We start from the raw sequence: 24565 nt of genomic DNA, 5'->3' as shown, positions 1-24565 counted from the left end.
TGTTTTATCAGCAATGCTTTTAGTGAAGTGTTAGAAGAAACTAATAAATTCCAGACACTGCAATTTTGATTTGAACGCATCTAATATAGAGTCTTTGTGCATAGCCCAAAGAATCAAATATCCGGTTTGTTGCAGCCTTTTCATGAAATCTAAGAACATCATCTATGAAACGCAGGAGCGATGTGATGCCTTTGAAAAGAGTTTTTCAACATCAGCTGCAAGAAGTGGTATAGAAGAGGGGACGGAACAACAAAGAGCAGAAAGTTTATACTACAATAAGCTTTGGGATAGGTCAAGGAAAGCAACTCTTTCTTGGTTGCATGGCTTATGGAGCATATGCTCAGCATATGCAGCAAGCCCAGAACGGTCAGAGTCCCCCTCCACGCCTGTGAATGCCGTGAGGCCTCGCATTTGTAATGCCGCAATATGGTCCTTGGTCAAGCAGCTACTGAAGCCAAGCACATATCAATAACGTAAAGGTGAAGAAACCTTAAAATCATGGTTTTGAAATTACTTAGCCAATATATTTACAGTAAAAGTTAACTTTTAAAAAAAACAGTTATTTGTTTAAGTTAAAAAAACTAATTATCTGTAATGACTCGCGGAGGAGGGCACCCGAGTAAATCCCTTCTGACCCTGACGGGCGGGTACCTGGACCCTCCCATCTCCCCCACATCCACTCGGAAAAATGTACTGTTGGGACCAGCAATTTTTTTTAGTCCTGAGGTTTCCACAGCAGCAGCTGTATCTGGAGCAGATGCTGGCTGCATGGTAGCCAGAAATATCTCTGGTTTAAAAGGCAATTACAGTCTGTACTTGAGGATTCATCCTCTTCCTACACGTAAGTCGCGGGGGCAGGACCCAGCTGGAGGGGAAATGTCAAAGGAGGAAATGCTAACGAAGAGCGTGGTGTGCCATTGCCTCGGCTGCCTGCAGAGCACCAGGGAGGACGATGCGGGTGTGTGTGAGAGCAGGGACTGCCTTTGAGGAGAAGACATTGTATGAAAAATATCCCAGAGGCAGAGGAATGGGGTGGCTGTGCTTAGTGCCGGATCCTTGTGGAATGGAGCTGAATGGGTCTTGGAAGAAATAAGACACAGTATTTTTCTGTTGTTCCTGTTATATTTTGCGTCTTCTTAAGAAAAAAAGAAAAACAAAACCAACTGGAAAACCTGACAAAACCGGGAAAGTCTGACAAATTAGCGCATGCCACGACAAGCCTTCCATTTGGTCATTGTTAAATCAGCTAATTCAGATTTAGAAACCAGCGTGACGTTATGGTACACAATCAAACCATTTCCTTTAAGTGTATATGCTCCTCATCTTTCACCAAGGCAACACAGATTTTCTCATTTCCTGCCTATCCATCTTCCTTCCTATCTCTCTGATATTCATAAGAAAAAAAACCTGAGAAGTAATTTTTAGCCCAGCAATATCCTGTGATTAAAATCTTTGTGGGTTACAATGGTGATGCTCCGGAAATATTTTCACCTGAGTAACTGCAGCTACTTTGGTACTGCTTGGAGTTATCTTTTTATACCAAATGGTCACATATAGCAGACCTTGACAACTGTAAAAAAAACACCGCAAAGGCTTTTTAAATAAGACTTGCAGGTTGCTGTGTAAGCTGTGGTATACTGAAGCAGAACCATAATATTCTAAATAAACTTTATGCACAGTAACATTAATTGATCAAATCAAGGGGTTTTATACCTTCTTCAGATCATGCTTAAAAAAGCCGGATCTCCAAAGTGCATCAGATAATAATTTGCTTAAAACCCTGCAGTTCAAGATATAATTTAAGAGGCTTAAAAACTTTAATTAATGCTGTCAAATCAGACAAAGCGTTATGGAGTCAATTACTTATATCATTAAGGGGTAAAATTAGTCTTAATTTAAAATGGATGTTTTCCTTCTAGGAACCTCTATTCAACTAAAACATTTGTAAATCTCATATCCGTTGCACCAGTAATATGAAACTCCAGTGAGGGAGGTAGATAAGCAATCTTTGTTTTTCTTCCTGAGATTTAAAATATCTAAGTTTGTGCATTAATTTTGCTATATTACAGGCTAGCAGTCATTACCATGTTCAACAGTACAGCAGCACATTAAGGACTGCTAGCTATGGCCACCCGAGATCTGGGTTTGCATGAATAACAACTAAGGTTTGTGCTTTCTCTATGGCACAGGGACACCTACATTAAGATAGAGTAGGGATATTAGTTGCATGCTAGCCGAACATAATTTTCATGAAGAATTTTTCTTTTTCTTTCAAGCGCCATACATTGATACTAAAAAATACCCTAATGAATACAGATCACTTGTTAACATCATCAAATATATGTTGCATTTGTAACAGTAACTCTTTCCTACAAACTGTTAAAACGGTAAACATCAGTCAGATCGATACAGCGGATCAGCACTATGTGTAGTGGTACATGATGGATAGGCACCCCCCACCCAAGATGATTCACATCAACCTCCCGCACACAGTTCGACACTCACTGGAAGAACCTCCATTTTTCTTTTCTTTTTTTTTTTTTTTCCCCCTTGTTCATCTCAAAGAGAAAGTAACTGCCCCAATTTTACTCTCTAGTCTAACCTGATACATGGGACAAATTCCCAGTTTGCCTGTGGACACTGGTTTCCTGAGACTGTGTTACAGGTTATAAGGTGGTCCAAGCTGGGGCTCTCCCATTGCTTTCTGTTGAATGGGATGACTAAGTAACCACTGAAAGAGTGTCAAATCTGTCAGGTTCAAGGGAAAATGCTCCTCATGCCCTTGGTGACTACATTTTGAGAAAAGTCCATCCTTCTTCCACATGTTGCCAGGACCAGTCCTGGAAGGAACATGTGTTGGCATGGGCACGCTCTGCACCAAACATACTGCACCTGCTGCAGACTTCTGTGGCTGCCTGCTCCTGGCAATTCAAACTAGGAACTGAGGAAGGATTCCCTCTGGGAAAAACCCAGAACAAAGTGTTTTGTCCTGCTGGGCTGGCTCTGCGGCTCACAGGGCATCTTGCAGCTGCCCCAGCCAACACTCACTGCCAGATGTGCTGCTGGCATTCCCAAAGGAGCCGGGACAAGTACAGTGCCGTGGCTGCCTGCATCTATTTCTCCTTGCAATGTGAGTGTTGCCCCTTACTGAAGCCTCTATTGCGATAACATCAGCCCACTACCTATTTTTCTTACAGACCAATGTTTGCAATTGTGCAGGTGTAACACTGACAATTTAAAGATAGTAAAAAAAATTACTACCCTGAAGCATACAAGGACACCATCATTAACAGGACCGGAACTGAGACAGTCACTAGACAAAATATAGAGATGCAAATAATACACTGTACTTTACCAAGCTGCCATTTTTTTGAACACATGGTCTCCATCATCCAGATGGGTAAAGCTGGTTCAAGCATAGCAATAGCCATGTTTGCAAAGCAGATTGATCCTTAGAGAAAGAAGGGGAGGAGAAAAAAAAAGTAGTAGTAATTATTTCTTTTGACTATGAACAAAAAGCCATGCAAAGAATGGATACTTTTACATAAAACATTGCGCTTTTTACAGTCCTCCTTGTCATGCATCAGTCGTTGATTAATATTAAATAGAACAGAAGGTAAAATCACTGAAAACTGACTTTCTCTATATTTCTATTCTCCTAGAAGTTCTACAATAAAGGTTAAGCCATTTTCATAATGTGAAAGTTTGCAGTGAGCTTGATGACATTTAGAAAGTTCATGAGGTCTGACTGTTGTACAAATGATTAGCTAAAACTACAATCTTTTGGTCTTTATCTAGTCTCCTGGGGCAAAACTGGAGCCCTGTTGTGTAAGAGGCACAGGCTCTGACCCTATGCCTTTGTCATCTGAGAATGACTATGACGAGACGTAGAGGTCTTGATCCTCAAAATACCAAGAGACAACCACAGAGATGTCTATTCCCTACAAAAGGGAATTTTGTGTCAAGATCCTTTAGCTAGCAGCCAGTAAGTCCATGCAGCAAAGCATGGGTCTGGCTGAGCTTGCCCAGCCCTATGAATTTCAAATGCTTCCAGATCTCTTTTGAATTTCCGGACCTTTAGTCACCCAGACACAAAGGGTAACAAGCAGTGGAAGTGCTGATTCAGTCTTGCCTGTCGGCTGAGCTCTGCCCTGCACCACCACCTGCTGATCCAGACTCCAGCGGGTTTGTGTCAAGTTCGTCTACCCTCAGTAGTGCACTTCAGCTTTAGTGCAGGGATTATTAAACCCCATGGTATTTCTTTGGATTCAAGATGCCTTTTCCACTCACTCAAAAGAACCCGAGGCAGTCAAAGCCTAATGCAGGGCAACAGGACATGTCCCCTCTGCTAATCCCTTACAAAATTACTTTCAAGGGAGTTTGGAAGTCACTAGAAGTGACAACCTCAAACTTGTGTTTCCACTTTTTTCTCTAGTATTTATAATCTCTGAAGTTTAGAAAAATATTCTAGACTCTTACAGTCTTTTACCATCCAAATTTATTTTTTTAAAAAAAGCTTAATTTGTCTGAGGTCAGAGAAACATTATTTCTCCTGGAACAAGTTCCTTATCATACAGTTCAAAACAAAATGAGCACTGATGTCATTCTTTGCTCAAACCTGTCAGAATATATTAGACTGTGTATCCACGATTCCTAAAAGGAACTTGCAGGCTAGCTGGCTCACTCCTTTCCCGGGGCAAGGAGCAACAGTTCAGCACTACTTTACCCTAAAGACGAAAGGTTAGATCTAAAGCTAACCTTTCCACTCTGCTGCAAGCTCCCACTAGCGTAGCATCTGTAAGGAGCCCCAGTTAAACACCTCGGGGCTGCCCTCTTCCAAGCCAAAGTCAGCCACGCTCAAGCAGCTTCCTTGATGCTGGAAAAACATTTCAGGCCACACAAAGTGCAGTCAGAGGAAGCAGGGCCATTCTAACAGAGATGGCTTAAATAGCAAAGGTCTTATTCTACTCTTAACAAACTTCATGAAGAAATGAGAAACAGGTGTGCATGCACACGTGTGTGGCATCTACTTCTCATTAGGTCAGGAAGTGTCACCACAGCTTACCAAAGTACTCAGGTACGTGGTGACAAAGGTACTTCAGATCTTTAGGATGTACCCCAAGAGAAAAGCGAGAGCCTGAGCTGGTACTTTGCAAACTCAGAGCAAAGACCAAAAAAGATGACGCTACCTTAGCAAAGCTTCCCCAAAAGAAGATAATTTTTTTTCCCCTCTGTCTTGCATGGACCTGACCTCTCTTTACAGGGCCATGTCTCAAGGGCATAAATCTACATTGTTTCTTCTTTAAATTAGATTAAACATCCTGCGTTGGCCAGAAGGTGTGAAATTGCAACCTTCCAGCTGGATCCCATCTCCACAGCTGAGAACCCACTCAGCTTTTGGCAGAGTGTCATAGACATCACTGGTATTTTTCTGTGAAAAAGCAGGTACCCAGTGAAAAGCTGTCGCACACCTTCTCAAGAACCCATGTGCTCATGATGATATCTGTCTCAACTCTGGATTTTGGATCCGATAATTTAAACTAACTTGTCTGTCCATGCAACTTTGTCAGCCAGTAGCACCTAACGTTTCTTTAATCCCTGTCAGTGAGATCTGGCTGCGAGAATGCCATTGACCTCATTCACTGAGCTCCTACCAGCAGTGACAAAATATGTCAGTAATGTTTCTTTTGCCTGGGTCAGCGAGTACTGATGGCACTGACTTCGAAGCATCACCTCTGACACAATTCACGTAGGAGGCAGAGTCTATATTTGCTCGCATTTCCTTTCTCCTGCAGAGGTTTTCATCCGAGCTTGCCATATTGTCTGGTCCTGTCCCTCTGACGCCCACATCTTTGTGACCTCCCCACCCGGACTGGTGAGTGCATGTTCAACAGGAATGGCCACAGTGCATCCTGCAATAGCTATTGCTGGCACCGAGGGTGACCAGACAGTAGGACTGGCCATAGGGACTGCAATATACACTGAGTGAATGAGAGCACTGGCCTCTTGTCTGTCGTGACAGTCAACATTATTAATTCACAGGCAACATGGGTTTATCAAGGGAAAAAGTTACGCTTTCAGAAAGGAGAGAGAGGAACTCCATGCTTGAGTTCAAGACACCTTGTGTTAAAGAGTAATATTGTGCTACAGATAAGCCAAATTGGTCAGAAAGTGTTTGTACTTTGAGAATGCAAACAATTATGACTCAAGTGTATGATGCACGCTCAGGAGATTGAATTTATACCATGAAATTAGTGTACCCAGATCAAGAGTGCAAGAAACACTGAAACTGTTAGCCCGTCTGCAGCACGCCTAAAATGTCCCTGGCTTTTACTTGTAGTTAACAAGTCAGCCCACTAGAGATGTAGTCAGTTTTTTAATGAGGTAGTTAACTGCCTTAAAAGTCATTCAAAACCTCTCATCTCCCTGAGCAGTGCAAACCCAATGGGACTTTTAACCTTCTCCTCTCTAATCATTGTATCTGAAGATCGTACACAGTGTGGGACACCTACATTCACAGCATCCTTGTGAAGCAGAAGACATATTATCCTGTCTTAGATATGGAGAAATGTGGCATGGTGCCTTGACTGATTGCCCCAAGGTGTCAGAGCACGGAGCTAACTGCCATCCCGACCAACTGCTTACCTAACCTTCCCTGTTAGTATCAGGATCAAAAGTTCCCATCTTAGAAAATAAAGCAAGGAAAATAATCCAACTCCTTGGGGTAAGGGAGAGCAAATGAAACCTTCAGACCCTTTTCACTGTAAAAAAGCAACAGCTTCAGAACTGAAGCAATTAACATTTAAGCAGTGTATTCCTGGTGCATCAAGAAATCTGCATTTGGACTGATGTGCACTCATAGGCCAGATAAAAGGCTGGATTTATAGTTGGTATTTGGCATTCAGCTCTGACAAAACTAAATTTGGTCTGCAGGGGAAATAAAGCAGGAGGAGAAGAGGCTGAGGTTAGAGAACATCAGCATCATCCGTACTGTCAAAGCGCTAGGCAGTCTCTGCCCCGGGAGGCAGAGACCCCGGGTGCTGTACCTAACTCTACCGCTAACCCACGGGAGGGACTTTCTCATATCCTGGGTGCTGACGCCCAGTGGGAGCAGGACAGGTCACCCAGAGCAGCTGGCGAGAGCAGGAGGGATCGGAACAGAGAGGGTCTTTCTGTTTCTACCCCTCTGTACATCCTTCCTTTCCCTGCCTCCTGTTGCGTCCAGCTGCACTGGATCAAAGATGGGAAGGGGAAGCAGGAGGCACTGGCAGTGCCTCCAGGCACATGCAGGGAAGCAAGAGGCAAAAAACCCCCAGGGCACTAAAAGTAAGGTCTCTTTGATACACACTGCCGTGATTCCAGGCTACCCATCCCTGAGTCTTCTTCACCACTTTGGGGCTCTGAGACCGCGCAGCCCTGCTTTACAGAGCCCCGAAACATCAGCTGAAACAGCTCCAGAGAACAGAAAAGCTGCAGTAATTGAATGCCATGCAAATATGTTAGAAAATGGGAACAAACTCCATCCCTGCTCTTAGCAGACATGGGAGATGGTCAAAATAGTGGGATCCATGGTCTTTGGTACCTTTTCTCTTCCTTGGCTAAGACTAGCTTGGCATGAGCGGCTAAGTCTTAGCCAAGCAAAGTACTCCTTGAAACCAGTCCCCTGGTCATATTTTGTGGTTTAAACCAAGTCCTGTCACAGATTAGACCTTGGGAGGGATTACATTATTCTCCAGAAATCTACTTTATACGCTGAATGAACCTCACCTTGCAGCACCTGCTTTAAGCACTGTTAGACACAAGGTACTAATTTATTTGAATAATAGATCTGATCTCTTATGACAGGTACTGTCTTTGCTACTCTTTTCCTGCTTTGAGCACTGTTAGATACAAGGTACTGAATTAGACAAATGATAGATCTGATCTCTTATGACAGGTACTGTCTTTGCTACTCTTTTCCCTCAAATTCTTTTATTCTATGAAAAGGTCTTTTAACGCTCCAAGAATTTCTCAAGCAAAAGCATTTGTATAACTTTAGTCACAGCTTGACCAAGTGTCTAGTCAAAGAGTTAGGGTAATGGTCATTCCCTAAGACCACCAAGAAACAGCGAACACAAAAAATGCCTGGAAGAATTGTTTTCTTGGACAGGCAGATTAGGATTAAGGAATGAAACTGTAAAAATTACGATCTCTTTTCAGGTATTTTATGAACATGAAAAAGGGCCAGGCTTAATTACAGACTTCAGAATAAACATTCAACAAAATGCAACGCGAAAAGGCAAACTTCCCTTGAGACAGAAAGACTCACTAGACAAACGATACATGTAATACCAAACACCATTCACCATTCACCCCAGACCTTTTCTGAAATACAATCCATGCTCGAGAAACCAAACTCACTCTCTCCTCAAACGGAAACAAAGTTCAGTGTTATTCCCTACACCTGCCTGCGACGTGCTGGCAATCCCTCCCTCGGAAAGCCTTGGCTCTATCCACTTGCCTCATAGAAAGTTTCATGGCCACATCTCATTGCCTTAGCAAGCAACTGCAAGTCATTAGTGTCCTCTCAGCTGGAAAGACGCCTATATTTCAAACTTTCTGCCTGTTATGTTTCTACTGGTATATTCATCCTGTATTACCAACAGATTATCTTTTTCTTTGAGCTTTATGTAAATGAAACCAGCAAATGACAATACTGTTAAACCAGCTCAGCCTGAGGCATTCCAGGATGCCAGGTATAACACCAGCGGTTGGTTTAAAGAAAAAAAAAAGGGATCTGGTACCTGCTGCAATAATGATATACGGGTCCTTCAAAAGTGTCAGTAACGGTGTCCCCTTCTGACTCTATGAAACAAAAGCTTGGGATTAGGAAAGGCAAAGCGTCATCCATCGCCTAGAGTGTTTTACCTTAATACTTACTTCTGCTTGTGCTCTTGATGGCTGCAGAACAAATAATTGAACAGCTGCAAAAAGAAATCAATACTGTAACATTTCTTCAAGAAGGGGGTTAGATGGTGGTAATATGAAAGGGATGTGCTACATGGTGCTATTGACTTTTCGTATTTACTGACCTCCATCTAACAGAGCTAGTGCTGCCAGCACCAGGAAAGGAGAACTCTTCCCCACAAACTCATACATGACGCTCCCAAAAGGTGGGCCCACTGCCAGGGAGAAAGAAAGGACACAGTTGTGAAGCCGCATCTCTGACTCTGAACAAACGCCCTCTGCAAGCGGTTGGGCATCCTGCTATTGGCATTCGGTGACCAAAAAGCTCGATTTAAAAATCCTCATAAAGCTCATTGATCATGACAATAACCATATTCTTCACTCCCCAAAATACTCTTCCATGTAAACAAAACCCAAACATCTCAGAGATTATTGCCTGACATGTATCCGCATAAGAAATGTGCTGCTGTGGGAAAAACTATTCTTAACATGCACCATGAATCTAATCTGGAGACGGCATGATAACATTACGCTCGATGAGACTCTTCCGATGCTTTCATAGATCACAAGTACATGCTTTGGGAAGGCTGGGGGTGGTTTCTCTTGCCAGCAGAGCCTCCAACTCACTGACCTAATACTCCCATAGCAAGGCCTCCTAGTGCAATTCCCATTGCGTTGCCTCTCTCTTCATCATCTGTATATACACTGGCGAGCATACCCATCCCTAAATTAAAAAAAAAAAAGAAAAAAGCACAACACAAAATTAGGCATCTGTGTACCACAGTTTATGGTCATCATTTGCCAGCCCTACTAAACATTTTACAGAGACGACAGCAGGTATCTGTATGTACATAAATATATAAAAAAATATAAATATGTATATTCCCTCCCCATAGAACTCACTTTGAAGCAAAAGGGGATTTGGCAATTTAAATGGTCTCCAAGACCATGTTTTATTGTACAGTATTACTCAGGTAATTTAATGATGCCCTGATTTGCTAGATTCTTTGTCCCTGTCTTTGTCTCAGAGTTTTTAGATGATGCTTTTCAACTAGCAGAAACAAAGCTTTTGACAAGTATTCACTATCTGTTATTTATACTCCGCGTGCTTGACACAAAGGTCTGGTGACCACTCCCAGCTGTAACCGTGGTCAGTGCTAACTGTGCTCTGGGCATGAGGTATTATGCAGAGCTGATTACTTTGAAAATGAGTATTTCAAGTTCAACATCCAAAATTAAATGATTCTTTTGACCTTTATCTTCACGTGCCTCGCTTCTGCATTTGATGATAAACCTTCATTTCACAAAAGGAAACACGAAGCCTAATTCGTGTTTTTGTGAAGCACTCGGACGCAGTAGATATAAACGCTGCAGAAGAGTCCTCATAGAAATTAATAATTCTGTTTTCAAATCAAGGTTTAAGTAGGACTCAGTAAATAAGGCCCACAGCTACACAGAAAAAGAAAACAAAATATTGCATGATTGATCATTTTAAGTGAATACCATCCATCACGTGCATCAAAAGAGCAGAGGTCCTGTGTGGATTAACATGCTTATTGAAAATTGTGGATGACATCAAATTGTTTGCATGAACAGCTGAAGAGCAAGTTAGAGAACGATATCAGAATTCACAATGAATTTGTGAGATTTGGGGAAATACTCTGGAAAAAAATAGGAGGCAATACAAAGATAACACAAAGTTTTACATTTAGGTAGGAATGATTACATGCACAAATGCAGGGGTGGTAAACGACTGATTGGCAGCAATACTACAGAAAAATTCCTTTGCCTGTGAGATACGTGAAGTGATTTTCATTGCCGTTGGCCCTTGTAAGGAGTCCGAGCTTCTGTGTGCTGGGTCTGGTTTTGGTGCAGCACAGGAAGAAAGGTGGGGGTGACTAGACACTATCCAGAAAAGAGCAATGAGGATGAGCAAAGGCTTATAAAAATAACTGTGAGGGACAACTGCAGGACTTTCAATTTAAAACCAGAGAGGAGGAAACCGAAGTGAGATGTGATAAGAGTCTTGCAACATGGAAAAGAGCCACAAAGATAAAGAAAAGAAACTGTTCTTCGTGTTCTCTCAAGTATGGGAAGCAGAAATAGGTTTACATGAGAGTAAGGAGGCTTTAGATGAGACATCAGAAAAAACCTTCCTGACAGTAAAGGTACTTAAGCACAAAGCTAGATGCTGAGGGCGTTTCTGAAGGCTTCTGAGAATATGCCTGTCAAGTATGCACGAGGAATGACAGATACAAAGCTGATCCTGCCTTCAGGAAGGGGGTGGACTAGATGGTCTCTTGGCCTTTTCTGCTCTACTTTGCAGGTTGTCTGTGAAAAAAAGAGTCATACACTCATCTAAGAACTGTATCTCAAAGTACATATGTGCACAGGGACTGAGTTAAAGCTGAACAATCATTTTGATTCTGGCACTACTTCCCTTTGGAAAGCTTGACTTGTAACCATAACTTGTACAAAGAAAAAAGATGGATTTTCTCGTCTCTACCCCTCCTGCTTGTCTTTGCCTTCCCCATCCCTGGCTCCTCATCCCAGCCCCTGCCTGCTCCCTTAACCACATCCCCACTTTTCCCACTACTCATCCAGGCTTAAATCTCTCTGCTTAACTAGTGCTTGTTGCACAGCTTCAAACCCATCTTAAGCATAAGGTGCTTCTTGCTCTCAGTTCGAAAGCTCAGTCTGAGGCATTGTATCTCCCCAGCCGCCCCAAGCAGCACTGCCCAAATGTGGGCTGGAGCAAAATCCCTGCAAAAGGAACCTAGAAAGAATCCGGCTGCCAAATTCTTGTTAAGTTTCTATGGAGCGTATGTGAACCCTGCTTATAGACCAGTCCAACTTGGAAGGGAGAATTTTCCTGAGGAAGCCAAAAGACACATTCTTGACAAAAAAGCTCTCTTCACCTCCCCTCCCAAGCCAAATTCATATTCCTGCTGCCATCATGGGAAATTTTTCAAAGGAAAGAGTGTGAAACATTCTAACATTAACAAATGATATTTTCTCCAGTCTCAGTAATGGTTGAACAATTTGGGCTGAAAACCCATACTCCATTTCACCTACTCATTTAAAACTTACAACCTTGTATTGGAAATCTGGTACAGGTAACCTGAGTCCAAACTGGCAGACAGCATGGTAAATCCTTGAAAACGACATTTTATAACAGAAATTTCAGTAACAGTCAGAGCTGCTATCCCTACTATAATAAGTACCAACATAAGTTCCTGATGACCTTTAAAATGGTTAAAAAGGAATGTACAATGTTGAAGACGCACATGCAGAAATCCCAGGGAGAGCACAGTTCATTTAGTGCTCTACCTTACTGCAACCCAAATACCAAGAAAGTCTGAAAAGACATTTGCTTTTGAGTACTTTATATGAAAGGGAGAGGAAAAAAGTGAAACTGATTTAATTTAATACTTTTGTATTAATTATTGTAAGTGCAGACAAAATACAATTTAGAAAATTACTAAAAATTACAGAATCAGTGACCTGTATTTTACTCTCTCATCTCTTCTCTTACCTGCCACAGAAGAACAAGAGGAACCCACTCCTTGAAGGGACCTGGCAATAAACAGTAATGTGTAGCTTCCTGAGAAGGCAAACACTACAGAAAAAACAGGTAAATTTTTAAAATTAGGTTAACTCTAACTAGGTTAAAAAGTTAGATTTCTTGAAACGATCACAAAAACTTCATGCAATTTAGTCAAGTGTTTACAGTGACTTGTGCCACTTTCAATGCTAACTGCATTATTTTCCCTTATTGCATTTAGATGTGTCAGTGTTGAATTGCTCTCAGGTGTCTAAGCCTCCTGGTAACACCGAATGCAAGTGCACAAGCAGTTTTAACTAATTACTTAGGATTTGATTACATCCTGCTCTGATTCAGCTGCACACAGAAGGAGTAATAAGACCTTTCTTTCCAGCTTTGCCTCTTCACGCTGCTTCATTTAAGGCTGCCTAGTCTGAAGCTTCAGGCATTCAGGGAAAGCAGGATTTAACACAGACGTACCTGCATGCATGCACGTGCTGTTTCCTCCAATAAGCAAATGGGTGGAGAGAGGTTTTACCCTGGTGTTGCCAGCTCTGCAATAGATGCTGTGCAGCACAGCTGGCTGAAGGTGCAGGGAAGCCAGCTCCACCCATTTAAGGGCTGTAGGAAGTTCCTAATCTTCCCAACAGCACACCACCAGAGAAATTGCACCAGTGGAGGTGCCTCTCTATCTCTCCCCAAGAGATTTTATCCTGGGCTCCACTCTGCCTTTTGGGACAGAGCCCCTGGATGCTGCACTCATCAGTCCAGCTAAATTCCCCATCCACAACACTGGAAAGTAGGAGTGTCCCAGAAACCCAAGCACATCTCTGCTTGTAAAGCCTGTGTCATGGTCAGTGTCATTAAATCTACAGTGAGTTTTTAAAAGCTTTTTTCAGCTCTTATCTGTTGGCCACCTAAGGAATTTTGCCAGATAGGTTATAGCTGGGGGAAGCTGTTATGCACCAACTAAACACAAGATCCACATGCAGTTCTCCCACCTGTTCTGTGGCATTGTGCCTCTCAGGCTTTTCACCAGGTCTTACAAAAATCCCGACCCACGTGGACAGAGAAAAACCAAGAAAAATGAAAGAAGGAAGGATGTCAGCAGATCAACAGTACTCCCCTATGCTATGAATTAGGCTCATTACTCTTATCTCCATCCCGATCAAAATTTGTGTTACATGTTCCTAAAATGCAGAGTTGTCAGTGACTCTAAGACCAGGTAATCTTCTCAAGCACCCCAGTCCCCTTGATGATACAGTTTTAAGCTGTTATTCCTTCTCTTACGTACAGTGGACATGGAAAACTGTTTGTTCCCTTCCTTTTTGTCATAGACTCTGATATGTTTTACATCTGCCTTCTGAAGCAAACCAGGTTATTTCACCATTCCTCACAGGCTTCTAATGATCCTTGACGTTCTTCCCTGTACTCTTTCCATCTGGGCCACAACTTCAAGGGCCACACCAAAACCGAACATAAAATACCAGCTGAGGCCTTATCAGTGCCATTTAGAGCAGACAAATTATCTCAGCTGACTTGCAGGCTGTGCTCCTGTTTGCACATCCCACAGCGATGTTTAGCGACGCTATGATACTGTTGACTCATATTCTACTCATGAGCCACTGCAGCCTCATGATCTTTTGATAAGTCCCTACGATAGCTAGTTGTTAAGGACCCTGCAAAATAGCCCTCTCATGGCTGATAGCCCTCCCATGCTATCTGTTTAAAACTGTCTGAGCACTGCTCCAGATTACAAGAATCTGGGAGAAAGATTCAGCTAAGGAAGAGACCCACCGAGGTGGGATGGAAGGTGGTGAATTCCTTAGAGCACGTTCATAAAAGCATACTTGACAAATCTCATCAGCACCACCATCCACATGGAGCAGCCACCCTTAAATTTTCCTTGGAAATCAGTCCCTCTACATCAACAAGAATAATTCCTAGTGATAATTATTATAGATCATTTATTTAGAAGTTGCATCTGGGCCAGACCAAATAAGATGTGGACACTTACTGATTGTTGACACAAACATGATGCAGAAGCCAGCAAACAGTGGAATCTGGTAGCCTATTCTGGAAAACAAAATGAACATTCACATTTCTGGGATTGCCTCACTGACATTTTGAATTAGACTTACTCACATGAGTGCACACACCGCAAAAACCCAACCTGTAGTTCCTTGGTAGGCTTTGAACTATTTATTGTGGACCACATGATCAAATTTGTCCATGTTACAAATGGCTTTTCATCTGGCACAGCAGACTTTGTATCTGAAATCCCTGGAACAGATCCTCCTCTCATTAGAATCTGATTGCCCTGTTCTCGTTCCATCGTAATTGTTCCCAATAAAGCCCCTTTGGGCCTCCATGAGGTTGCCAAGGATATGAAAAGGGAAGATTTGTCTGAGCTTGCTGAACTTTGAAATATCCCAGTAGTGATTCAATGCTTATCTGTTTCCATCCTCATTGAGACAATGAGTATAATGAGACACAGTCAAACCAATGGCTTTTTTACTGGAAAAATTTGTCATCAGCTTTGTTGGAAGTTCTGCCTCAGCCAGGAGCACTGGAAGAGTCCCAAAGAGCCTGAAAATAATATTTTTGCTTTCCATGGGTTTAGGAGTAAAAATGGAGCTGATCAAAGCTTCCTTCATCAGCCCGCTTCTTCATTAGGACTCTAAACAGCCTGTAGAAATGCCTGGTTGCTATAAGTATTTTCAAGTTTCCAGGAAATAAAAGATTTTCTGTCTGGAAAACAAATACATTTTTTGAGCAGCTAAAACTGAAGTTTCAACAAAACATTCACAATATACTATTTTTCACGCCATTAAAAATCTACCCTAGAATCAAAAACACTACCCAGGTAGCTCTGAAGACAGTCTGTGTATTCTGTTCAGCACACTTTATTCACGGCTTCTTTTTTTGTAGGATTGCGCATCTCAAATGCATTTGCAAAGACATTCTTCAAAAATGGATGATGCTTTTCAAAGGAGTACTGATTGACTTCAGCTTCCAATGATTTGACAGCATTGAGCATTTATAGTGGCAGTTTTGGCTGAAGTCGGTCAATCAAATAATGGAAGAGTCTATAATGGTCCTTTTAATTTTAATAATAGCAGTCGTGACATAGGTAAGCCAAAATAATTATTCTGAGCTTTGCTTTTTTGTTAATACAGTTTTTATACAATTAAGGACCCTGGAAAATGGAAAACTCTCTGAAGTGCAGGGCGCGATGCTCATTATATGTCTCATTGTAACATTTGTTTGAGTTTTGTGAATGAAAGAAATCTAGCATGCACATTTCTACACACCACAGAAATCTCTAATAAAGAACAATTTTGCCTTAAACATCATCACTACGTTAAAATATGACAAAAACGTAGTGCGCAGATTCTTCTAGTTGAAATTTGTAAGTGGGTGTTACAAATATCCAGAAAAGACTAGTTACTCCTGTGGTACTTAACCAGACTGGTATCTCCAAAGCAAGTTAAATCCCTGGCACTATCACAGACGTCCTCTGTGGCCTTATGATAATCATTTTAATCTCTCAGCACCTGGATACCTGGCCTGTAAGAGAGTAATATTACCTTTTTTTGTCTGCCTTATTTCAAGTGGATGATTTTTCTAAGCCTGTCTCTTCTCTTGCTGTGTGTATAGTAGGTATTATACAATGGGATGCTAATCGCCACTGGTGTTTCTATGTACATGAGGAAATAAAAAATTACCTGTTACCAACTTCTTGCCTGCCTCAGAACTGAAGTGGGCACTTCCCTTCCCAGTGGGCTCAGGTAGAACAGGCCACAGAGAGTTTGACCATAAGTGCTTTGATTTTGAATTTTTCAATTAAAGAAAGCACTGATAGCAGTACAGATAAAAAAAAACCTTGCAGGTATGGCTACTGCTGTTGGTGAGCTATATCATCTTTCTCTGTGGTATGAAAGCAAAAGTTGAATGTCCTTACGCCTTCTTCCATTGCAAAGTAAAGTAGGGTTGTGTCTGTCAAGGCCATCCCAGAGGTATCTAGGATGGACACTGTGGGGAAGAAGTCTCATTTCAGTACAGAAATCAAGCAATTCTTAGACTGACACAGGGGCCATGAGACAGCAATTTGCTTCTGCTACAAGTGCACTGAATTAAAATTCAGTTATTTGCATGAAGACAAATGCCATCCAGATTGGCTCCCACATTCACGTTTCCATCGCTAGATCATAGACATGAGCTGTGAGATCTTCCATAAACATTAATGAGTTAAACAAAGAGAAGGGATATCAAACTAGTTCTAAATGATACTCTGTCAAGCTAAAGCAGATTTCAATTCTTCCAATAGGCTTCCTACACTTGGAAAGTTTCTGGTGCTTGAAGGCTGTAAGAAAACAAGTATTTTGGAAGTCACTTTTAATGCTCAATGAAACACTGTTCAAGCATTTTTCTTAATTTTTGCAGTCACAGATATTATTCTTCCTTTATGTTGGACAAACAGGGTCACAGCAACGTGTGAAGCAATACATAGCAGAGGGTGACGAGGGCAGAACTAGAGCAGAACTCAGTCCTACCCTTGCTACCCAGCAGACCACGATGCTTTATCACACATACTGAGGTCTAACACATACCTTTTCCTCCACACAGAAATTAATCATTTCAGAACTAGACTCTGTGTGGGCACAGCTAGTCATTTCAGCCGAAGTCTGCATTGCCAGTGATCCATCATACAAGATGATGCAAAGCTATACAGGTCAGCACAGGCCATGCATTTGTGCTGAATTAAACAAGTCATTATAATCCTCTGAAAAGCTAAAAATTGCCTGGAGCTTCTCCCACAATTTGGAGATGCATGATTCTGGTGTGCTGCCCCTGCATGAGACTGCTGAACTTCTAGAAGTCATGGTTGCTCTTGCTCAGGGGACAGTCTTACCCACATCCAGCTGACATTTAGTTAGATATGCAGATTGTCCTTTCCTGAATAATCTTAGCAAACCCTGCCTCCTCCTGAAATAGCAGCACTAATTAGTTGGCAGTTGTGCTACCACAAATGTCTAATCTGCAGCTGCATTCCCTGATCTGTCCAACAGATATTAGAGAGCACAGACTGGGAATTTTTGCTGAACAATTACACTGTATAACACAAATAATCACAAAAAGGAGAGGCGCTACCTGTAACAGCCAACTATTCAGTGATTCTGTCCCTTGGTCCTGGGCCATTCATGTTCTTGCCATGTGAAACCTGCGAATATGCAGTTTCTACTTCTTGGCCATGACATGGCATACTCCTTCACAGTTATCTCTACATTTTGTTCCTCTGCATGTGTGCAACACAAAAGAATATTACAGCCTGTCTTCTCTTCTTTTTTCTCATTACCACGCTCAAGCATGTGATTTTCTTGGGCACTCCTTTCAAAACCCTCCAAGAGAATCTGAAGCAGAGTCTAGCATGTTTCACTAAGGCTACCTGCAGCTAAAAGTGCTTCCTACAAGTATTTCTGACCTCTGAAAAAGCCGGAGTTTTTAGTTGAAGGAGGGAGAGGAAAGGCTGCCACTGATGGAGAACGCCTAAATTGCTCCGTTTCAGTCCCACGTTGGCCCCAGATAGCAGGACTGTTTGGAAGTGGATTATACCCATTAACAAGGTTACCCTACAATAAGACAACCAACTGATGGGTCCTGTGCAGCAGTAGAATAAAGGTTACACTGACCAGGTTAGGAGCTGTGGATTAGAGCCTAATTATCCATTCATTACAGTGCTGCAAATCCACTGATTTCAACCTTGTTATACAGCTACACCGGTACGACTGTGAGCACCCCTTGTTAAGTCTGTCCTGGTTGGCAGTCTGGCTATCTTCTTCACTGCCAGTGAAGACTGGGGAGGACGTATGGCAAGAAGAATATTTTCCTTGAGGTTATGAACCAATGAACCGCTGAATGTGTGTGAAGGTAAGGAAGAACGTGCAGGGTCAGCAGGGACAGGGAGTGTGGTCCATGCACTCTCCACCTTCATGCTCCGTGCTGTAGCACAGGGTAGGCAAAGGGGCTTTGTCCAACCTGCAGAACTGGTCATTTCAATCACCTGCCAAAACCTAAAAGGAAAGCTTACATAGGAACTGAACTGTAACTAAGTAGTTACAAATGCTATTTATTTCTCTGCCTCATTCTTTGCATGTATCTTGGTCATGAAGTTACCATGGTCCTAGCCACTCTGTCTCTCATGCAAAGAAGTTCAAAGCTGTAGTCAGGCTGCTGTAACAATGATGACGAAAATATCTGTTTATTTTTAAATTATTTTTGAGGACAATATGGATAAGCACAAGGTTAAAACGACATGTTTTTTCAGACTGATAAATAAAGGGAGAGAGAGACATGGCAGGGAAGACATTCATTGGCTCTAGTGGATTGTGGGCTAGCACAGCTGGGCTCACAGCCTCATTCATAGAGCTTGGTAAGAGTTTGAAAAAAATAATGGAGCAAATCAGTTAGTTATAGAGGGCACAGCAGCCTTTTGCCCGTTCTCTTCACTGGAAAGGATTAGGCAGAGCCTTCAATCTCCCCTTGCCAGTGCACACTCCTCACAAAGTGCCCTGTATCAAGTGCTGTGCTATCTGTATAGTTTCTTACCAATTTCACTACAAGGAAAAACATAATGTGCATCTGAGCCACAGCATCTTATCAGCTCTGCCCTGAAACCGTGCCATGGTGGGAAGTGTGTTGTTGACATCCTGTGGCAAAGCCATCACCTGGCGTTTCCTTTGCTAGGACTTTGTTAGACCAAGGGTAAATTGTGTTGTTTCATGAACTGCAAACCAGTTCACTAAGCCAGGTGTATGTTTTGTCTGGTATTCCACGGAAAGAGCTGGGCTTTAAATAAGAAATATTTTTAGCAGAACTTACTTCTTGAATGACACCAATTTTGAAATTTATTTTAAAAAATCTACACCTCCAGTAGTTATAGAAAAAGGGAAAAGCAGCCTACAAAACTTCCAGAAAACCTAAAATAAAGTCATAATTGGCACAGACTCATATGAATAGAACATCCTGTTGCATCCTGTACAAACTCAAGCACTCAAAGCCAGTGCATACTGAAAGCCAGTAACTCCATACTCGATTAAAAATCTAAACCACTCCTGAAAAACTGTATTTGATTGAAAAATAAAAAAACACGAACACAGTGTGCTACCTATTTGAAAAAGAAACTTACTGGGCATCTTAACAAACTGCACACTAATCTTGAACTAAGCAACCAATTCTCCTTAAGCTGTGATATTTTGCTGAAATTTTGCAAAAGTAATAACAGCAGTAACAATTATCGCTGAACAGCTTATCAGTGGTAAGGAAGAGTCTTTATAATGATAACTCAGATATTTTCTGTTTCATTTATAATAATCACAGTTTTCACACTGCTTTTTAACTGATCATATACATTGCTATTAGGAAATGTCCACTTTAGGGGGATGTTGCCAATGACTTCTACAGTTAATTGATAAATGTGTTAACTGATATTTCCCACTAAACATTTCTCAGAAGAAAGGCAGATACTGGTACCAAGATACAAATAACACATGAAAGAAAATCAGTAATCCTTAAATCTAATTGAGGGCCACTTTGCCACTAAGGCACTCATTTCTGCTGTACGAGAGAAGAGTTTGTCGCACAGGATGCTGAGATGATGGGCTCCTTGATTTTTCTTCTCGCACTTGTTGGGCAACTGAGCTTGCAAACCTGCCCCTGTGACTGCAGTCACACACTCGGCCCCGTGCAAAAAAACTGTAGGATGTTTCCAGGAGGAAATCTCAGCTCACAGCACTAATGTTCACACTGGTGTGTTGCCACCCTGCTCCTAACAGCAGCAAAGGGAAATGCTACAAGAACATCTACTGCCCCATTGCCAAACCTAAGAATGTATCACGCATGTCCTGGCAGCCGGCTCCAGGGGAGAGGTGTTACCCCGTGCCTTGGCACAGGCAGCACCAGACTCCGGTCCTGAGATGTGCAGACACATGGAGAGGCATCGGCAGGGACATGCACCCTCTTACGTAGGCAGATGTCTACCAAAGAAAGAGTGGAGATCATATCTACAGTATGACGTAACTGCGCTATTGAAAAAGTCGTCGACAACATGGAGCGTATTATTGCCTTTCTCCTGGTTTGGCAGGTTGTGGAAATGATGATACTAACAGAGAAAAGTAAATATCAATAGGGCAATAATTCAGACATTTAGGAAAATCTAGAAGAATACCTAAAGAACTATTATGAAAATATTATTTGACGTTATGTTACTTTGCCTGTGGATGAGCTATCATATCTTCACAAAACGATACAGAAAATCCAGGTAACAAAATCTGTTTTCCTCCTCAACTTGCAGCAATATTTGTGGAAAAGTAATTTTGCAATGGCGTACTTATATCTGTGTAGGTGGTATGCAGTAGGAGATAAGGTGAAATGAGAGAGAAACGAAACCGTCTATCTCATTTAAAGCTTTTGTGTTTAGATCAGTTCCACAGGTTGAATACAGGTTTTGAATTCATAACACCGTGAGTCAAACCGCCGCTTAGCCCTCAGTTGGATACTCTTCTATCAGACTGAAATTAAACACTCAGACAATATATATATATATAAGCTGTAAAACTAAGAAAGGTGGTTCTGGCTTCAAAACCTGAAATATCTAGCATTAAAGTGCGTTGGTTGTTTTGGGTGTTGTCACATATGCAAGGCATTGACTGCTTAAACAAAAGTGTTTTACAAGGACAATTTCTGCTGCGTATTATTTTCTGAAAGGAAAAATTTTTCTTTATAAAAACAGCTTGAGTAAGAAATATGAAAATTAGTGACCTGACTAAATACAATTTGGAGTTTATTTCCTGCAGAGACTGATCTCCTATTCTGTTTAGGAGGACTGCAGCTGCTTCTGTGGGGAACAGTTACACAAAATGCTAACAGTAAAATCAAATTAATTATTAACATAAAACATTTAAATGATATTATAAATACTTTTTAATCTCCATGTAAACATCATTAGTGCTTGGATTTTGGGTGGGGGGGTGTAAGTCATTGATATCGGTGCTTATACCCTTGATCCTGGCTCAAACAGATTTTCTATAAAGTACCATTTAAACATATTTCATTCAAGACATCATATATATGCAATAATTTAGAGAGGACAGTTTGAAGGCTGGGCTAGATCATCTACTGATGGAAATCTGTGATCCACTGAACTCGGTGATGAACATGACATTAGCAAAGTTTGACACTTGCTCATTTTTCACTGAAGTCCACGCGAATTTCCCACTGATTCTTACCTCACACGACCCCAAATCACTGAATACTAAATCACACCAAGAGCTGCGCATCTCCATGACAGCAAGGGAGGGATCTGAACCCTGCCTACAGTTTCAATATCATGTTTGCCTAATGTAGGTGTAACAGATGTATCACCAATTCACAGTGCTTTGTAAATACTACATTGTAATGTCTTTTGGCCCCATACAACTGAATTGAAGATGTTTCAACACCATTTCAGCAAAAGTTTCTATAAAAACCTGAGGTCTCAGGAGCTGGAGAAAAAGTGTACGATACTGAACGTAGCAGATGGCTCATGTGCAGCTTACCAATTTATTTTGGAAAGGATGTCGGTGTTTAGAAGTGTTCACCAAATGTATTTCACTAAAATATTCCTCCAGGTAAAGTGAGAAGGCCAGTAAGCCAGGGCCACAACAGAATTAAAAATACTTTGTTTGAAATGCTAGTCCGGACTAAAGCATGAGTATAAAATCCTAACTGAGTAACGTAGCAGAAATAACATACCTGTTCGTCAGCGGTCCTATGAAGGGGTTAGTGATTAGCTGCACTGTTGCTTTTGAAGCAAACAAGAGACCGACTTGAACATTTTCATTCAGCAGGTCCTTATCTTCCTTAGGGCAGTCAGATGGGGAAGGAGTCACATTTACTATCATTTGTTCTGTCTGAGTATGATGTAACTCTCTGGGTTGTGTCTTATCAGATTCGTTTCCAGTAACCATCGTTGAGTTGTCATAGTAGGAGAAGATGCTCTGAAAATTGTCCATCGTTGTTAAGACTACATTAGGCTTAGCAGTCTGGATTTCTGTGGCATTTTTCTCATGTTTGATGCTGTAAAGGTAACTGGGAATTATTGGCACTGGAAAAACAAATAGAATATATTGGCATCTTACTATCAGGTTATTTGTAAATGGAATCACCAAGTTTTCTTGTTTGCTTTGCCATTGATCAGGAAATAGAAGCCTTTCCTACAGAGCACATTAGTAAGGATTTTGAACGGTGGAAACACAGAACTGAAATAGAAGTTTGCTCCTGGGAAAAAACACACCCGTAACTCAGAAGGGCAGCTTAAAACAAAAAGTTATTTTACATTTGTCTTTATTTTGTGCCAGTTTTCATAAATATAAGGTTTTCTATACAGACATCATCTAGAAAGCAAAATATAAGAAGTATCAAAACCCGTGTCTGCAGAGTCTCTTTGTTGCACATGACTGCACAAATCCATTTATTAGATTGTGAAAATATGAAACCAAAATATAAAAAATGTAATAAAACACATTTCTAAAATAAACGACAAAAATATTGGTAAGTAACAGCCATAAGAGGGAAAAAAACGTAACACTCCTATATTAAGTAATCAGAACTAATGTGTTGGTCTTTACATCTCATTATTTTTTAAACATTTACATTGAAAAGATCATCCAGAAAGGACCTTCTTTATATGCTTTAGGATCTTAGCTGCAATTTAATTGCATTAATATCTATCTCTGAAATTAGCATTTCAGAATTTGTGAAAACAGATGTCGGGTTCATTCAATTTAACACTAGTGACAGAATGACCCTTCTGGTCTTGCATCTCTTCTTGAAAAAGCCCACTCTTTCAAGAAGTCTGCAAACTGTAATAATTTCTAGGGCTTCTAGCATACATATTACTGAATAAGTAATTAAATGTTAATAACTTTGTAAGAAAGTACATTCATGTAAAAAAAATCCAAAATCGACCTGCTAAAAATATATATGTTTTTAGCTAAGGTCTACATTGTGGCATCAGCTTTTAAGCTGAGGTCCCCCAAGAAATTCAGGAGTCCAATTCAGAAGCTGACACTGCAGCATCGTCTGAGAGACGTCTCTGCACAGCCCGATTCATTTCCGAGAGAAGCATGTGCATTCATGCGGGTGTGCGTGCATCCATGAACCACTAGTTTCTCTGAACCCTTTTCTTTAAATTCATGTAAACATTTGAATATGAGGACTTCTAAAAATACCAGTGAAAAATGTTCAAGCATTTTATTTGAGCAGATTCCTAAATCCTGACACTATGCCACTGAAGCCAGTAAAAGTTGCATCAAAACTTGGATTATTTTATTAAACTGACTCATAGAAGTGCTTTTCTTAAAACCCAGTTAGACAGTTTTCTTATTAACCTATCATTTTAAGACCAATGCGGGGGAAAGAGGAACTATCGCAAGGAAACAGGCATCTCCAATGTTATCTAGCCTGTTGTTTCAGTTGCGTGACCACAGGAGAAAAAACGACGATGAGCTAAAAATACTGTTATCTGTCGTTCCGTGAAGTATTAGTGGCGTTCAGCAGAAAAAAAAGAATTACGAAGACCTTTTTATACCATTCTTTATACAGCAATTACCATAGAAATAAAGTGAAACCTTAATGTATATGGCAGTGTGTTTGCAACGCCCGGAATATCATTCGCGTTCAGGGGAAAAAAAAAAAAAAAATCAGTGCTTGAAAATGTTTGGTCTGAGAGCATTAATCATGCGCTCAGGGAGTACATCTGCCACTGGAGATTGTTTCTGGCATAAACCGGGAGGGGAAAAAAACCCGAACCCCATTCTACCTACCGACTACCGTAAGCAGCATGTTGTCCAGGAGCAAGGCGATGAACACAATCAGCAGGATTAGTTTCCTGGACTGCCGGCTCTCCCGGAGCCAGCGGAGGAGGCTGAGCTCGCCCCAAGATGGTCCCCGCGTCCCTGCGCCGCTGGCTCTCGCTGCGGAGAGACAAAGGCCATTAGGGGCCGCCGGGACAAGGCGGGGAGCCCGGGCGGCAGC

General features: G+C 41.4%; 1 protein-coding gene across 1 annotated transcript in view; it reads right to left on the bottom strand.

Moving 5' to 3' along the window:
• SLC18A2 (solute carrier family 18 member A2) overlaps positions 1 to 24565 on the bottom strand; it is a 30762-nt gene that overhangs the window by 5562 nt on the left and 635 nt on the right. The window contains exons 2-10 of the mRNA XM_009277907.2: positions 24355 to 24504; positions 22283 to 22634; positions 14508 to 14566; positions 12482 to 12565; positions 9578 to 9670; positions 9072 to 9161; positions 8920 to 8963; positions 8784 to 8844; positions 3356 to 3451 (exon numbers count right to left, since the gene is read on the bottom strand). Coding sequence (XP_009276182.2) covers positions 3356 to 3451; positions 8784 to 8844; positions 8920 to 8963; positions 9072 to 9161; positions 9578 to 9670; positions 12482 to 12565; positions 14508 to 14566; positions 22283 to 22634; positions 24355 to 24504 — 1029 coding nt within the window. The remainder of the gene's footprint in view (positions 1 to 3355; positions 3452 to 8783; positions 8845 to 8919; positions 8964 to 9071; positions 9162 to 9577; positions 9671 to 12481; positions 12566 to 14507; positions 14567 to 22282; positions 22635 to 24354; positions 24505 to 24565) is intronic.

Source organism: Aptenodytes forsteri, unplaced genomic scaffold, assembly GCF_000699145.1.
Source record: "Aptenodytes forsteri isolate BGI_AS27 unplaced genomic scaffold, ASM69914v1 Scaffold15, whole genome shotgun sequence".
Taxonomy (NCBI): domain Eukaryota; kingdom Metazoa; phylum Chordata; class Aves; order Sphenisciformes; family Spheniscidae; genus Aptenodytes; species Aptenodytes forsteri.
This window is presented reverse-complemented; position numbering and strand designations above follow the sequence as displayed.